The sequence below is a fragment of the Python bivittatus genome, unplaced genomic scaffold (assembly GCF_059951505.1).
Source record: "Python bivittatus isolate LINGU-HERP-01145 unplaced genomic scaffold, Pbiv_v1 ctg000190_np1212, whole genome shotgun sequence".
Lineage (NCBI taxonomy): Eukaryota > Metazoa > Chordata > Lepidosauria > Squamata > Pythonidae > Python > Python bivittatus.
The window spans coordinates 1,845,675-1,862,698 of record NW_028277042.1 but is presented as its reverse complement, the minus strand read 5'-3'; the positions used below and the strand labels follow the sequence as shown (position 1 = coordinate 1,862,698).

Below are 17,024 nucleotides of genomic sequence, written 5' to 3'. Positions count from 1 at the left end.
GCCAAGTTGGCTGAGTGCTGCCCCCTACTGTTTCACTGGCTAGATTAATATTTACGAAATAAACATGTCCTTTCTGAAATGTAAAGTTTCCTTCAAGTGGAGTTCAGTTCCTGACGTCTTCATGACACACCCATGTATTTATCTTGGCAATAAGATGGAAGTGTCAGTGTGTTGTGGTGAAGGTGCTGGACTGGCTCCAGACAGACCCGGGTTCAAATCCGCCCTCAGCCATGGAGGCTCCCTGAGTGACTCTGGGCTACTTATCCTCCCAGCCAAGCCTAGAGGGATGTCTGCAAAGTATGGTCAAAAAAGTCAATATGGCAGCCACGACAGTGCAATCCACCCATTTTTTATACATATCAGCTTACAACCAATTACATTTAGGAGTGCCTGCTGATCTCTTATTTAAAAAAAAAATTAAAAATAATCAAAGTCTCATGGGAGAGCTGAGTCTGTTCTTCACATGGCATTTTATGAAACTAGGGCATGGATGGATGGAGAGCCAGATTACTGTATTAATTTTCTTTTTAATGTTCACATGATCAAGTTAATTGCACGAAAGTGCCTGCTCTTTAAAAAAAAAGTGTCCTGATTTTTTTCTGCACTAAGGAGTTTCCTCTGAGCCTGAATTCATCCTTTTCACCTCTGCTTATTGCTGATATGGTGCTGTCTCTTGGGATGGGTGCAATTTAATTAATAAAAAAGGGAAATGGTGATGTGCAACGGATTGGGTTGGACATGATGACCTCGTCCAGTGCATGCCTCTGTCCCACTGACCCCATTCCCAGCTTCTGTCTTGCAGCCCAGAAAGGACACAATATGTAATTTTGAACTGAAATAAGCAAATAGGTGCTTTCTTTGGAGGGCATAAAAAGCAGTTAAAACTGTATTCTGGTTCTGTGGGATCAAAAACAATAGTTGGCTCACATCTTTTTTTTCCCCAAAACATATGATTTTTTATTTAAGGGTTTGAAAGAATATAAATGAAGACGCTCATTTAGAAGAGAGAAGTGAATTGTACTCAGAAAGGCATTTCTAACTCTCAACAGCAGGGGACAGGCAAACCTTGCTATTGGCAAAAAAAGTAATTTTCAATGAGCGTGTCCTTGCAAAAACAGACTTATTGTGGTACAGTGAATGCTGTGGTTTTTTTCTTCTTTCCAATCCAGTGAAAAGGCACTCTGAAAGAGGCATTAGGTAGCCGGACTCAGGCCAATTCTTATGCATGGAGAATGCTTATAAGGAAGGATGCAAACGGGCCCCCTCCGAAGGCTAGGCTTAGCTAGGAAAATAATAATCTCTGTGCATCTTTCCATACATGCTTATACGTGCAAACTTTGTTCTTATTGATAGGAAAAATCAATATGGACTTTAAAGAAAAAAGAACATTGGATGAGCAAAAAACAACAAATAAAAATAAAAATCCAAAGATAACTTATTATCTTATTATCTGAAGCCACTCTGCCTGCAGTAACTTAAACTCCATCACTTTTGAGACCCAGAGTCAAAGTAACAATCAAGTTCTCTTGAAAAGATGCAGTGAAGGAACCCCTGATTCCATCTACATTCTTTTCCTCCTTCTCTCTACTGAGGTTTCCGTTCAGGGCTTTGGACATTTGGAGCTGCTTTTAAGCTGGGTTTGTCTCTTTGAGCAAGCTGCTGCAGCTTTGGGTGATGTGATTATTGCTTGTATCCCAGCTGGACAACCAGGGACTTCCAGGGTTGTAGGCTTGGCTGGGAGGTCGAAACAGCCAAGGAAGAAGGCACTGTCACAACTTCCCTTGTGACTCAGTTTGAGAGCTGCTTTATTTATCCCAACTTTGGGATGGTTTGACTAATCAAAAGAGGGCAGAGGTATTGCTACACAAAGAAAGAATCTGCCTCCAGCTCGGCTGGCTTCCAGACAAGCATTCTTCTTTTGGGAGAGAGAAAGCCATTCCCCCCAGCCCCAAATGGTTTTGTCTCCTTCAGGAGCTGGCTGACCTGAAGCACGTCCATGCCAAGCTGAAGAAGCAGCACCAGGAGAAGATGGCAGAATTGGGCCACACGATCCGGCGGGTGGAGCAGCATGAGGGGGAAGTAAAGAAGTTGCGGTTGCGTGTAGAGGAACTCAAGAAGGAGCTGGCCCAAGCTGAGGATGAGGTGAGTCTCCTGCTGCCTCTCTGCAACTTTGACTTTAGGGAAGTCACAAGTGTAGGACAGCCTGTTGCCGTCCCGTTCTCATTCTGCTGGGGCCGCAGCAAAGCCGAGCTAGCCCATTTGGTCTGAAGGGGCCAAGATCAGCTGTGCAATTTCTCAAGCTTTCTTCCCTTGAAAAGAGGATTCTGTTTTTCTCCTTCATTCTTGGGTTGCTTGCAAATTTCTTTCAGATTTCTCTTGGTGATATTTTTTAGTTCTTTTTTGGGGGAGCGACAAGAGGGAGCAACAGCTGCTGTAGGTTTCTGTTGGGCATCATTCTGATGCCTCCCTGGTTGCCTGGCCCATGGGAGGAACGCTCTCCAGATGTTTTCCCTTGGGATTGAATGAGAAGCCAGGGAGGTTACAGTCTGCTGGAAGAAGGCTTGTGAAAATTACACCAACCTTCTCTTCTGCCTTTCTCTTTAAACAAATACTCAAGGTGTAATATTGTGTGAATGCATTTTTGTAGAACTTAATGGGGAGTGAGACTAAAACTTTATTTTACCCAGCCTTGGGGTTCTTCCAAGATTAGCAGGAGATTTCTTTTAGTTTTTTTTAACCGTACTGAACCTACTTTAGGACTGACGTTACAATTACTGCATGTTTTCCACCTGAAAATAGTAGGTGCACATGTATACAAGATAATTCTTCCTTTGGTTTTCTCCCTGTGAGGTAAGGTGGGCTGAGAGAAGATGACTGGCCTCCAGCCACTCAGAGATCTTCTCTGAATCTGATGGACTTGAATCTGGATCTCCACCACCCACATCTAACGCTTCTATTGTGACACCATGGTGGTGTTCTCAGGCAGATGTGAGATCCTGGGTGGCTTGCTCCTGTTTTACATCATCAACCTCGTTATCAACGGAGGTGTGCAAGGGTTGCTGGGTATTACAGCTTGTCTTCTCCTAAAACCAGCCCTCCCTATCCTAAATCCACCTTCCAGATGTTTGGACCTTGATTCCTAGACTTCTCTAACCAGCATGGGGTGAATTCTGGGAAGGCACCCAAGTTTGGCAAGGCAGCCTAAGTGATCTAGAATTTCAGGGATGATGTTCTCCTATTATGCTCCCAGTTCCTACTGGAGTAGCAAGCCATGTTGTGGCCGGGTCTCAAGATTGGACACCTTCTGATTCTGAGAGGATGGTGTCATTCTGGATTGGCTGTCCAAATCTGCCTTCTTTCCCAGCTTGGGAATTGCTGGCCTCCCACCCTCTCTCTTGAACGCACACTTGTAAATCCTGTAATCCTGCTTAGTGGGTTTAGTTAGGCTCATCTTGAAAGGTATTATGGCTTATTCTTAACCCTCTTGTTTTTCGCTGTTTGTTTGTTTTTCCCCTTTTTTGCCCTGCAGGAAGGCAAAATATTTGCTCTGGGCAATACTAACCAGATTTAGGAGCCAATGAAATAAAACAAAAAATAAGTCAGGATTAATTTTAACAAGCTCTGGAAGTTATTGCCAAAGGAGACCCATTAAGTTCCACCTCCAACCGCAAGGAGGAAGAAAATGCATTTTTATTCAGATGGGTAAATACCTCTTTTTTGGCCCCTGAATTGCCTTGTCGTTCCTAATACTGTATGTACCCTTGGTTGAGCTCATTTTTATTGGCTTCTATCGATTCTGTTGAAATGCTTTACCTTCCTTGTTTTTATGTTGATTGCTTACGTCTAAGTGCTGTATTACGGTATTCATATTTTATAGCTTCTTGAATCACCACTTGATATTAAGACCGGACACACATTGAGCAAATGCTGATAGATCGAATCGTCATAAATCCCATTGATTTCAAAAGGACCAACTGTCTTCTGGTTTTTAATGATTGTCATGCACCAGTTCTAGGCAGGTAGAATCAGACGGTTCAGCTTGGGATGGGAGAACACGCACCACACACGCAAAAGATCCTCTTGGCTCAATCATGGTATCCGTCCATCTCGGGAAGAGACTTCTGTGAAACCCCCTGAGTGCTGTTCCCAGACAGAAAAAAGACAAACAGGCCAGAGATCCAATTTTATATAAGACAGTTTCATCTGAACGTTATAAAAAGAGGTATAAGCATGTTGGTTTCCATTATTGGCTGTCTCAATATCTGTGCAGACATTTATTAAAGACTGCCTGGTTCGGAGTCAGCCATTTGCAGCCCAAGACCTCACTATTTCCATCCCCTTTTCTGCTGGACCTGCAAGCATAGAAGATGCAGGAAGTCCAGGTAGCCGGTCACCTGCGTTCTGTTGATGGGGCTCAGGTTGAATAAGCCTCTGGCAAGCTACAGGAACAGTTGAATGTGGATACTATCCTTCCTAGGACCACTCTTAGGAATTCTCCTCCCCAGGAGCTGAGCTGTGAAGAAAAATGCAGCATATTCCACCCTGATTCTTCTGAAATGTCTCTTCAGCAGTTCCTTCTCCTTAATTATTCTGCAGCTAGTGCATACATTACTACTGTGGCTTGTGTCACCAACTCTGGCACTTAAGCTGACAACTGATGTTTATATGTGTGGAAAAGGAAGCACTGGGGGGGGTGAGGGTGCGTCTCTCCTTTCTCCCTTTCCACCCACCTGCCCACCCACTTTTGGCAGCCTGTTGCACCCATGGTCTGTGTTTCTGCCCCTTGCAGCTTGATGACGCTCATAACCAGGCCCGGAAATTGCAGAGGTCGCTAGATGAGCAGACAGAACAGAGTGAAAATCTCCAAGTCCAGCTGGAACATCTGCAATCCAGGTAGGGAAAAGGAGAAATAAGCGAGCTCTATTTGCCATATCAACATAGGGACTGAGAATAGAAACAGGATTAGTGCAGCAGGCATGTTAAATACTTGTGACTTATTTGGAATGGGGTGTGAAATCTCATCTCTACAGAATGGATTTTGATTGTGAAGGTGGCTGCTTTATGGGTGGGCGTTCATTGCTTGAGGCCTGTAACATCAGCAAATGACACGGTGTTCATGATTCTGAATGACAGCTCTTTCTCTGACGTTTTCTCTACTGCAGCTCTGACTTCTGAAGAGGCTAGCCACTAGTCCATTGTAAAAGTGGCTTGCCTCTTCAACAAGCAACAGTAGAGACAGACTAAAAGAATTTCTTTCTAAACATCTACGGGATGCTCCCAGGTAATTGGAGGGTAGAGAAAGCAAGTGATCGATTGGCAAGCGTGAATAATGATTTGCGGTTTTGCTTTGCCAGCTCAAAATAGTTAATCAGGCTGACAAAGTAGAACTTGGCCTTGGTTAAGGTTTGCGTAGCAGAGCCTGCAATTGTCTCAGGTCGCTCACATAATCATGTATCTCTCAGAAAATCTGATGAGAGGTTTTTCTCCTTTTTTAGATCTCACAACTAGATCAGGTTTCAAGATTTAAAAAGCAGATCAAGTTTTGTTTAGAATTACTTGAACATAATTTGTGTGAACTTTTTTTTTTCATGGAAATAACTTTAGTTTCCAAATGTTCCCCTGCATTTCTACTATCCACCTTCTGTTCACCTCTAACGAAATAGACTTGGCCATAAAAAATAAATAAATACATCTGTTTCACACCTGAGACAAAAATGGGATGTGGGTATACATTGCAGGTAGCAATATCTTTTTAAAATTGCATCTGATTATCTGGGGTGGGGAATCTACTAAGATTCTTGCCCTTTATTTCATTTCCTTCTTACAGCTCATATCATGTAAATGGGGTCTCGGTAACTCTCTTTTTGCTCCTTTTCGGAGATCAGGGAAGATAGGAGATAATTGTAAACCTGGCAGGTTGGGAACGTTTGTTGCAAGTGGGTTAACAGAACCAGTTGATCAGTTTCCATCTTGGAATCATCATGGGTTAGTTTCTTGTGACCACCTCTTGTGATTCTCCAGGGCCAAAGCTCGCTCACATCTATCCACACATTTTGCTCTTCTGTAGGTGTATTCAGACACACACGTGCCTCTCATGTGGGCAACCTTTGGGTAAGAAAGTGCTTTGCTAAGGTCTTCTGATTGTCTAGGATGTGATTCTGCATTCTAGCCTACAGCCCTGAAATTTCCTGGTGGTCTCCCAGTCCATGTACTCACCAGGCTCAAAGCTGCTTCACTTTCCAAATCAGCCACAGTAAACTACACCCTGGACTTGTGGGTGGTGGGACTTGTTCCATGGGCCCGAAAAGAAGGTGTTCCTCCATGGAACAGGAGAGTTCAGCTTTCCTTCCACAGCTGGGACCGGCTTCCTCCATTTGTCCCTTTGTGCACACACATATACACAAGCATACACACACAGCAGTTAAGATGGTCTCCAGGGGGAGGCTAAGGAGAAGGTAGAGACCAGACTGAGATCCCATAAGCCACCTACTCATCTGTAGCCAAGTGTTTCTCAACCTCAGCAACTTTAAGCTGTGTGGACTTCAATTCCCAGAATTCAATTTTAAGCTGTGTGGATTTCAACTCCCAGAATTCCCCAGCCAGCATGCTGGCTGGGGAATTCTGGAAGTTGAAGTCCACACAGCTTAAAGTTGAATTTTGGAAGTTGGAGTCCACACAGCTTAAAGTTGAATTCTGGGAGTTGAAGTCCACACAGCTTAAAGTTGCTGAGGTTGAGAAACACTGATTTAGTCCAATCTAAAAACTCTTCTCCTTCCTCCCTTTTTTCCTCACAGCAATCCTGAGAAAGAAACCTCTGTCACCAGTCTTCCTTTACAGTTCAACCATACAGGGCTTGTGTCCTGGTCTCCATTTCTGTTGCAGCTTCTGGTTTCTCCTCCTCCGCCACCACCATCACCTCCTCCTCCTGTTCTTCCACTTTTAAGATATTTATTGCTCTCTATTCCCAGCTCTGTTCAGCTTCCAATGTTGTTTCCTTCTCAGGAACTCCAAACCAATTAAAATAAAAGACTCCTCCCAGAAAACTCCTGGTAATTCGTTAGCTGAACACAACATGCAAATTGGCTGCAGCTATAATTAGAGAGGAGGGGAACGTGGAGCTTTTGCTCTGAAGAGCGGTTGGGCTAAGAGGGCATCTTGGGTGGGAGGCTGCCAGTCTTCCTTTGCAGTACAACCATACAGGGCTTGTATCCTGGTCTCCGTTGGACCATTGTCTTGTGGATCAGCTGAGGAGGGGAGCAGGAGGGGGCTGCTTCCAATAGCCAGGGGAGAAAAGGGGTTGGGCAGGAGGTATCATGATGGATCAGCAGGCAGTCATGATGAACAGCATCCAGCAGAGAGAAGAAAGGGGCGTTCTTGTGTGCTGGGGGAGAGCAGGCTCAACGTGGGAAGAGCTCACCCCTTCCCCTCCTTTTGACCTGCTTATGGTGCCTCCTAGATGCTGGGCTTCGGCAAATGCTAGCTTATTTTCATCATTTCACTGCTTTTCTTCTTCCAAAAGGTGGCGCTCACCAGGTCAGCCGCAGCCACATATTAATAATATTTATCTAGCTATTTATCAAAGCTAGTTTGGTGTAGTGGCTAAAGAGACCAGGCTGGAAACTGGGAGACCGTGAGTTCGAGTCCCGCCTTAGGCATGAAGCCAGCTGGGGGACTTTGCGCCAGTCCCTCTCTCAGCCCTGGGAAGAGGAAGACCGACAAACCACTTGTGAAAATCTTGCCAAGAAAACTGCAGGGACTTGTCCAGGCAGTCACCAGGAGTCAAGACTGACTTGAAGACACAACACCCCCCCCCACCTTATCTATCTGTAGAGAGCCATGGAGATTGCCCCAAAGGGAATATTGAGAAGCTGTTACAGAAACACACAAGGGCAGAAGCATGCCTTAAGTCCTGGAAGGGAGATAGTATTAGGAAGAGGCTCAGGTTGGTTGATCCCTGACTCCCAGGGGTATAAGAGGGAGGGGAAGAAAAACACAAGCAAACTTGCAAGATTCTCTCATTATAAAGCAGTGTTTCTCAACCTTAGCAACTTGAAGATGTTTGGACTTCAACTCCCAGAATTCCCCAGCCAGCATTCTGGAAGTTGAAGTCTTCAAATTGCCATGGTTGAGAAACTACGAGAAACATATATATGAGAAATATATGAGAAACATCTAGTCTACCTTGTAGGGCTGACTCTCTCTCTCTCGTTCTACCACCCTTCTTCTCCCCCCACTCCACAAAATAGTCTCAGTTGCTTGTACATCATGATCTCCAAAAGCAAATACATGCACCTAGGGCAAATTAAGGCTACCAAGATCTACATGAAATTAGTGGTGTATTTAAGTGAAAACATCTTGTCTCATTTCAAGGGGGCAAAGCCCAGCAGAGATCAACTTGCTCCTAGTCTTGGTTGGCTCCAGAGACTATCTGGCCTGGACATTTGCCAGGTTCTCAAGCCACTTCTTGAAAAGGCGCACAGCACAAATGTCACCTCCGGCTGAACTTTGAGCAAAGAAGCCAAGCAGCTTAGCAGCGCCGTGAGCAAATTCTCAGTTTGCAGCCTGAGATGTTATTTGAGAGCCTTAACCCTCTTATTATCCAAGTTCGTGCTTTTAATGTATTCAGAGATTGCTTAATGCTAAGTTTACATCTTGAGCAGAAATGCTGAGGATTGCATCTGAAAACAAACTCACCTTATTCACCCAACAGTCACTGTTTGCAATTAGTCCCAGGATCTCCTTCTTCTTGTTAATTCCAGGGTTCTCTGTTCTAGAGCACATTCACTTAGGGTATTTAGAACATTTACCTTCTCCGGGTAACCTAAAGCACATTTTCCATATTTGTGAGAGCACGAAGTTACCCATATAGAAAGCTTTCTCCTTCGGATTCCTTCCTGAGGAATCCATTAGCACAATGTTTCTCAGCCTTAGCAACGTGAAGATGTGTGGACTTCAACTCCCAGAATACCGCAGCCAGCGTGCTGGCTGGGGAATCCTAGGAGTTAAAGTCCAAACATCTTCAGGCTGCCAAGGCTGAGAAACACTGCATTAGTAGACTGTACAGCACTTCAGATTCAACCTCCAAATGATGCTCGGGAGCATGTGGGCAAATGAACACGGCTCTCATCTGCAGCACCTTAAGCGGCTCTGTGTCCTGTGGAACGATACCACTGATTTCAGGCGTGGCAGACAGAGCCCATGTTCATAATTCACACCCTTGGAGATCAAATCCAAAACTCCACACAGCCTGACTAAATTGCCTTGGGGATCCGTTCATATTAGCCTCAAGGATTCTCTGGAGGAGGCTCTGATGAAGTTTCTAATTTACAGGAGTCCTGCTGTCTTTGAGGTCCAGAAAAGGTGTCTTTGGGGACCAACTTCCCTCTTACCTATAGAACAAGGAAGAACATCTTCCCACCCGTGGCTTTCACTTCCCAAGACCTCAGAACAGCCTTTTGGAAAATAAGAGATGCTCTTCGGCCAGCCACGAAATAGGGGCCGGGTTCCCACGTCAGGCTAAGCCATAATGTGTCTTGTTTGGTTCTGGCTCAGCATGGTGTGCAAATATCCAGTGGTTGTACTACTTTCCAAAGAAGATGGAAAAGATGGAGAAGCAGTTACATTTTGGAGAGAAGCCCAGGGTGTTGTCAGTGAGGACGCAATGCAGTGTGGGTTGAGATCCATCCCACAATGGGAAGGGTTGGGATTTTCTGGGGGCAGGGTCCTTATTCTGGAGGAAGGTCTTGGCTTTTTAATTGTGTGTTGTAGAGTTAGCACTGCATGTTTTGTGTATTTCCTTCTTTAACATGGTGGAAAATACGACTGCTTTGGGCAGGGACAAAAGAGGTTTGGGGGCCTAACAGAGACCTCAGATTGCTCCCCATAGTTCATAGTTTAGCAGGTTGGGTGTTCCACCCCATTATAGCTTATTCCATGGTTGAGCAAGGTGTGTAAACCATGGTTAGGTTTGGTGGGTGAACCCAGAGAGGCTTTGGGATCAGGTACATATCAGACCCAAAGGAATGTGGAAAAATGTCTCCATCTAACTGGGATTAGCATCCAGTGATGGGCATCTTCTCACAGCTTCCTCCATTTCTGCAGGTAGAGATATCCACAGAGGAGGGGTCAAAAAAGTCAAGATGGCATCTGTGACAGTGGGGTCAAAGCCCCACCTTCTTACATGCATCATGGTGTTTTGTTTAATTTTTTACCACCACCCCGCCTTCCGCAGACATCTTGCTTGCAGGAATCTATTCTGTGCACTGCTCTTTTGTTTAAGTTCACAACGTGCAGCTTCCTTCTGTGACTGGAGAGACAGGAGAATCTTGTGTGGGAAGGACTCACAACCAAGGAAAAGAAAGAGGGACTGGCTGGGAGAAGGAGATCTGGACATGGAAGAGAAAGGTTCAAGAGGGCACACACTGAGCAAAGTGCCTTTAAGAGATACTTTAATTTTATTGCCTTTTAGAAAGGTTTTTTTTTAATTTGCATGTGTGCTTCTCTAGCAATAAAACACTGAAATGCCTGTCAGACAGATCGATTCTGCTCCATCGAAAGACGAGGCAGCTGGCTTCCCTTATTTTCTTTTTTGCAAAGAAAAGAGGGAGGAGGAGAGGGAGGATATGATTTTTATCTTCTTATTTTATTGGGGAGGCTGCCATTAAATCAAAGGAGAATAATGGAGCCTTCCTCTCCACCCCCTCCAAGAGATCCCACCCCCCTCCTTAAATAATTCATGCTTTTTCCAGTAAAAAGCAGCTGAAGTCAGGTAGCTGCATCGAGAGAATTATAGGAGAGGTCTCTCCATTCAGGCTTTGTGGCTTGGATTGGAAATCCGGCACATAAATTTTCACGGGGTGAAACTTAATGCTGGGAAGATCAGGGAGCTAACAATGCTGAGAATGCCCTATTGATGAGGCAAGCGAGGTAAGGGCCCTTCCCTCCCCAGCCTCCCAGCAGCAGAGGGGGGCGGGCAGGCGGCCGCTGGGCCTCCTCCAAACTCACCAGGGTCTTCTGGAGCTGCGCAGCACCTTGAGACGAAGTTTATGGTGGATAACAAGGAAAGCAGCACCTGCCAGCCCTCCCAGGTGGTCCAGTCCAGGAAACCGAAGCCAAGAATACTGTAAAGTTACAGTAACAGAATGTGATGGAGTGGAATTATGAAGGCCAGGCTCAGGGAGATAAGCATTTTCTTAGCTCACCGGAACCGCGTGGGAGGAACAAGAGGATGAGACTGGCACCTCCCTGAGGAATTCACACTGTTGTGGCTGGAGGACTTTGGGAACTGGGGTTTCAGTCTGGGAAGATTCTTGCTAGAGGTTGTAGCTAATAAACATAGCTGGACTGGATTTGCATGGTCTCTTGGAGTTCCTTGGGCTAGGCCTGACACATAGCCTTGCAGGTCTGGAAGCGCTTCCCCCTTCCCCTGCCTCTCCTTTCCAGAGAACTAGGAAGGGCCCCTTCGGAGACGCTTTCTCCACCCCACCCCTCCCCTCCCTTGGACTCTGATTTCTCTCACCAGACCGTTGCAGGCTGCAGCTCTTCCTCCGGTCTCCCAAGGTGACTCTCACAGCCCTTGCAGCACTGCAGGATCCCTTTGCAGTATCACGAAGGGCACCGTAGCACCCGTGTTGCGAGGGATCCTGAACAGCTTCCCTCACCTCGTGCCTTATTCATGGGGGTGCCCGCAAGGTATTGCAAAAAAAGTCAAGATGGGGGTTACAATGGTGCGACTGAACTTTGCGCACCACATACATAAACGAGCGGAATTTTGATAGCACCCTGCAGCCCCCATCTTGACTTTTTTGACCGCAGCCTGCAGACACCCCTACCTGTTCATTCTGCTGTCTAGGCAGCTTTGAGCAGTTGAGTATCCTGTTAGCAGAATTTTCCACCATCACCAAATGCAACGGGGATCAAGTCATTCCTTCCCCGGCACACACATATTGGCATGATTAATCATGGGCATTATTTTTACATCACTCTGGAAGGAGAAGTTCTAATTTAATCTTTGCATGGTTTATTCTGCTTCTCAGTTGGTTAGTGAGAGGAGCACAGATCTCTTCAGAGGCCATCTGGCTCAGCCCTAGCATATCCTTCTACCACACACAGCGCATTGCCCCAATCCCTTTGGCTTCTCTGATGTCACCAGGTAAAGCTAAGCCAGTGTTTTTCAACCTTGGCGAGTTTAAGATGTGTGGAATTCCGGGAATTGAAGTCCACACATCTTCCCACAGTGGAGGAGTGGATCATGAAGATGGCAGAACTTGTGGAAATGGCAAAGTTGACCTGTTTGATCAGGGATAAGGCAACAAGTACTTTTATAAAAGACTGGAAACCTGTTATGGACTTTTTGCTGAAACTGGAAAAAAATGAATTGGTGATTTATGGGTTGAATATGGGAAGAAAAAGGGTTGAATATGGGAAGAAGAGAACCATGTTGTAACTTTAAAGAGGGAGGAGAGATAATGAATTTGTTTGTAACTGCTATAAAGAAGATTGGAAGCCACTTTATATATCTTTTCTTTTTTTCTACCTATTTGTTTATCTTTTATCTCCTTTTTTTTTCTTAATTTCACTCTATATAATTTCATGTTTATATTTTACTTATGTGAAAATCTTTAAATAATAAAGAAAAATCCCCTCTCACCCCTCTAGGTGATATGTGTCTTCCTCAATCTCGGGTCCTCCTCCAGAGGCCTGGGAGTTTGAGGGTTCTGCGCAGGATCTTAGCTGTTCCTGGCACTGCACTCTTCTGGACAGAAGCTCTGATGTTGTTCCTGGGATCTTTTGGAGCCCCTCTCCCAGCTTAGGAGTCACAGCCCCGAGTGCTCCTACCACCACTGGGACCACTTTGGCCTTGACTTTCCACATCCTCTCTAGTTTTTCCTTTAGGCCCTGCTCCTTCTCCAGCTTTTCATGCTCCTTCTTCCTGATGTTGCTGTCACTTGGCACTGCTACATCTATTACTACCGCTGTCTTCTGGTCTTTGTCTACTACCACGATGTCTGGTTGATTGACCAGCATCTGTCTGTCCATCTGGATCTGGAAGTCCCACAGGATCTTAGCCCTGTTATTCTCCACCTTCTGTGGAATCTCCCATCTGAACTTGGGGGGGGTCCAGCCCCCAAGATGCAGATGTTCCTGTACAGAATGCCAGCTACTTGTTGTGCCATTCAGTATATGCTGTTCCTGCCTGCATCTTACACCCTGCCACGATGCGCTGGACTGTCTCTGAAGCCTCTCTGCACCTTGGGTCCTGTCTAGTGTGGTAGACCCCTGCTTCTATGGATCTGGTGCTTAGTGCCTGTTCTTGTCCTGCTATGATCAGTGCCTCAGTGCTGTCTTTTACTCCAGCCCTTTCCAGCCACTAATAGGATTTCCCACTGTCACCCACCTCAGCTATCTGTCAATGGTACATCCCATGCAGGGGCTTGTCTTGCCATGGTGCTTCCTCCACTTGAACTTCCTCCCATGTCTGCTGCTGCCTCAAGCATTCTCTCAGCAGCTCATCTTTGGGTGCCATCTTACTGATGTACTCCTGGATGCTCCAGGTTTCATCTAGGACAGTGGCTTTGACACTCACCAGACCCCACCTGCCCTCTTTCTGGCTGGTGTGCAGTCTCTGGGTGTTTGATTTGGCGTGGAAACCTCCATACACTGTGAGGAGCTTCTGGCTCTTCACATCAGTAGCCTCCATGTCCTCCTTTGGCCAGCTCACTAAACTAGCAGGGTGTCCGATGACTGGCAGGGCATACATGTTGATGGCGTGGATCTTGTTCTTCCCATTGAGCTGGCTCTTCAGGACCTGTCTTATCCTTTGCTAGTACTTGGATGTTGCTATCTTCCTTGCCTCCTCATCATGGTTCCCATGTGACTGTGGGATACCAAGACACTTGTAGCTAGTTTCCTTCTACCTTCCCTCTCTTTAATACCATCCAGCCACACTTCTCCAGTCCAAATAACATCTCAATGTCCTCACTGTAGATCCATGTCAGGTGGATCAGCGAGTCAATGTCTCGTTCACTCTTTGCATACAGGTTGATGTCATCCATATAGAGGAGGTGGCTGATGGTAGTTTAACTCTTGAACTTGTATCCATATCCAGTCCTTGTGATTATCTGGCTGAGGGGGTTCAAGTCTACCCAGAACAGCAGCGGGGACAGTGCATCACCTTGGTATATGCCACACTTGATGGCCACATGTGTAAGCTGTCTTGAGTTGACTTCCAGTGTTGTCCTCCACAGTCCCATTGAGTTCTTGAGGAAGGTCCTTAGTGTTCTGTTGACTTTGTATAGTGCAAGGCATTCACAGATCCATGTGTGTGGCACTGAGTCTTGGGCTTTCCTGTAGTCAAGCCAGGCTGTGCTCAGATTGGTCTGGCTAGACTTTAAGTCTTGGGCAACTGGTGTTTTGAGCCTCTGGCGTTGTTCCCAACACCCTTCTGAGCTGTGCTCATGTACTGGCCCATTTGGTCCTGTAGCTTGGCGGCTATGATGCCTGATAGGACTTTCCATGTTGTGGGGAGGCAGATTACTGGCTGGTAGTTGAACAGTGCTGTTCCCTTGTGTTAGCCAGTCTGGGTGAGAGCCTGCTGCTAGCAGCTGGTTCATTTGTGCTGCTAGGCATTCATACACTGCTGTTAGTTTCTTTAGTCAGTAGATGTGGATCATGTCTGGGCCAGGTGCTGTCCAGCTCTTCATGTTCTTGACCTGCTGTTGGATGTCTGCTACTGTGATGGTTACTGTTCTGGGAGATTGTTATGGTCTGCTCTCAGGTCCTGCAGCCACTTTGCACTGGTGTTATGTGTCTTCTCTTTCTTCCATATGTTCTTCCAGTACTGTTCAGTTTCTGCTGTTGGTGGCTCTGCTGTTACTGTGTGGTTGCACTGCAGTTAGGAGTACACCTTGGATGGGTCTGTGGAGAATAGGCCTTGCTTCTCCTTGGCCTCTGCTTCTCTAGTGTATCTCCTTAGCCTGGTAGCTAGTGCTGTGAGCCTTTGTTGAGCAGTCTCTAGGACTTCAGATGGAGTCAGGCCCATGTATTTTTTCAGTAGCCGAGTCTTATCCTTAATCTCCACACCCTTCTGTAGTTCCACCAGCTGACTGACTTCTCTCCAAGTTGCCTTGATCTTAGCCTCCAATCTCATTTTCCAGGGTGGGTATGTACTGCTGTTCTTCTTGATCGTGTAGCCAAGCATTTCCAGGATTACAGCGGCTGTAGCATATACCAATTCATTGGTTTCAGTTATGGTGGTAGTAGGGATTGTCTGGAGGGCTCTGTTGGCATCTTCTAGCATACTATCTGATGGTGCTTCTCCACTGAGCCTTGGTAATCAGACTTGAGGGTTGACTGTAGCTAGTTTATCCATGATCTGATGCCCCATATCAGCTGCTGTGCTCTGTAATGGAAGGGATGGCAATGACATTCCAGCTTCAGGGGTTGGCTGCACATCTGCTTGTTCTTCCAGGTCTGCTTGAGTCTGGGTTGTAATGTGTAGTTGGTCTATCTCAAGTTGTGAGAGCAGCTTCCTCTTCACTATGTTGAAGCGCTGGGTAACTAGTTGTTTCTCAGTTAGTGTGGATGTAGGCCTTCTGTCTATCCATAGTTCCCTCATACGTTTCATATATCCCCTCTCATTAGGTCTGCTGTTGTAGTAGCATTCCATCATTTCCAAGTTTTCTTGTCTCGTCCATGTATGGGATTCGAACGCTATCCAGCTGTTTTATACTATATATATATATATATATATATATATATATATATAAAAAAATATAAAGTGTGTGTGTATGTGTGTGTGTGTGTGTGTGTACAAAGAATGCTGCATATCTTCAAGTTGCCAAGGTTGAAAAACACTGAGTTAAGCAAAACCTCTTCAAGGCTGCTTGCAGCTTTAAACTCCAAGGTCCAGATTCTCAGTCTGAGAATGTGGCAATTTTTTATAGTTCTTTATGTGTCTTTATTTCTGCTGTATCCCCAGCTCAAGGGGCCCATGAGTCTTGTTCTTGCATATTGAGTGTAGGTTTTAAACGATTCAGCATCCTGTCTGCATCTTCTGTCTTTGGACTGACTTTGTAGGGTGAACCTCAGGGCTCAAGCAGCTGGCCTAGTTTGAGGGAGTCTTTACATCTTCCTCATTCCCTGATTTTTGCAACAACCTGCTTGATAACAAAGTCTGAAGAACTCAGGAGCTCCCACATCCTTCTGCATCTTTTTGGTTGCTTCCTGACAAAACTACCTCTGAGCTACCTACATCTATTATTAGATGGCTGTAAGTACCTGCAATCAGGGGAAGCATTATACTTTTATTAATAAATAACAAAGTTCCAGGGAGATATAAATCCTGGAATGGTCTTCTGTCAACCAGCCCTTCTACTGTCCCATTCCTTGAAGGTTCCAAATAATGGCATTCCAATGTCACATAACTGGGGCCAGAAAATGGATTCAGGAAAAGGTTTGGTTTAATCAAAAATGTGTGTGCTGTTGAAAACATTGGACGGGGGGCAGGGGGGATCGTCCAGATGTGGCTTTATCAGCAAGTGACACCCTCTTAATTGGATGAAATTTAAATATAAAAGAAGAGTTTTGGAAGCAGGTGGGCATGGATTTATTTATATCTCTTAATCTTTTCATGGAAAAGATTGGTTTCGTCTTGAGCATCTAAAGTAAGATGAAGGAGGAAGAAAAATCTATGAGCTGTTGATTATTTATTTATTTATTTATTTATTTATTTATTTATTTATTTATATGGTTTATACTGCCACCCATCTTGCTACTGGGAGTCAGGTAGCTAAAAGTAACGAAGTAAAAGATTATTTCCAAAATTGGCATTCACGATATAATTTATATAACGTATAACCATATAACTTCAGCTAGAAGTTACATCACTTAGTGTTATTCAGACACCCAACTGGCTTTCAATTAGATCGGGCATTATCAATCTAATTAACTGATTTATTATCATTAGCTCCTCTCCCCATATATTTTTTTTTACTCTCCCAAATTTTCCTAAATTCATTCAGCCT

General features: G+C 45.2%; 1 protein-coding gene across 4 annotated transcripts in view; it reads left to right on the top strand.

Annotated features, from left to right (window-relative positions):
• The window catches only part of CCDC102A (coiled-coil domain containing 102A), a 63,088-nt gene that overhangs the window by 35,891 nt on the left and 10,173 nt on the right, over window positions 1-17,024 (top strand). For 2 of the 4 annotated variants that reach the window (XM_088135872.1, XM_088135870.1), the window contains exons 7-9: window positions 1,972-2,142; window positions 4,790-4,893; window positions 6,795-8,986. In XM_088135872.1, the coding sequence (XP_087991998.1) occupies window positions 1,972-2,142; window positions 4,790-4,893; window positions 6,795-7,020 (501 nt within the window). In that variant the 3' untranslated portion in view covers window positions 7,021-8,986. Of the gene's footprint in view, window positions 1-1,971; window positions 2,143-4,789; window positions 4,894-6,794; window positions 8,987-9,330; window positions 15,686-17,024 lie in introns of those variants that run through there. The other 2 variants (XM_088135873.1, XM_088135874.1) reach the window with 2 other exon arrangements.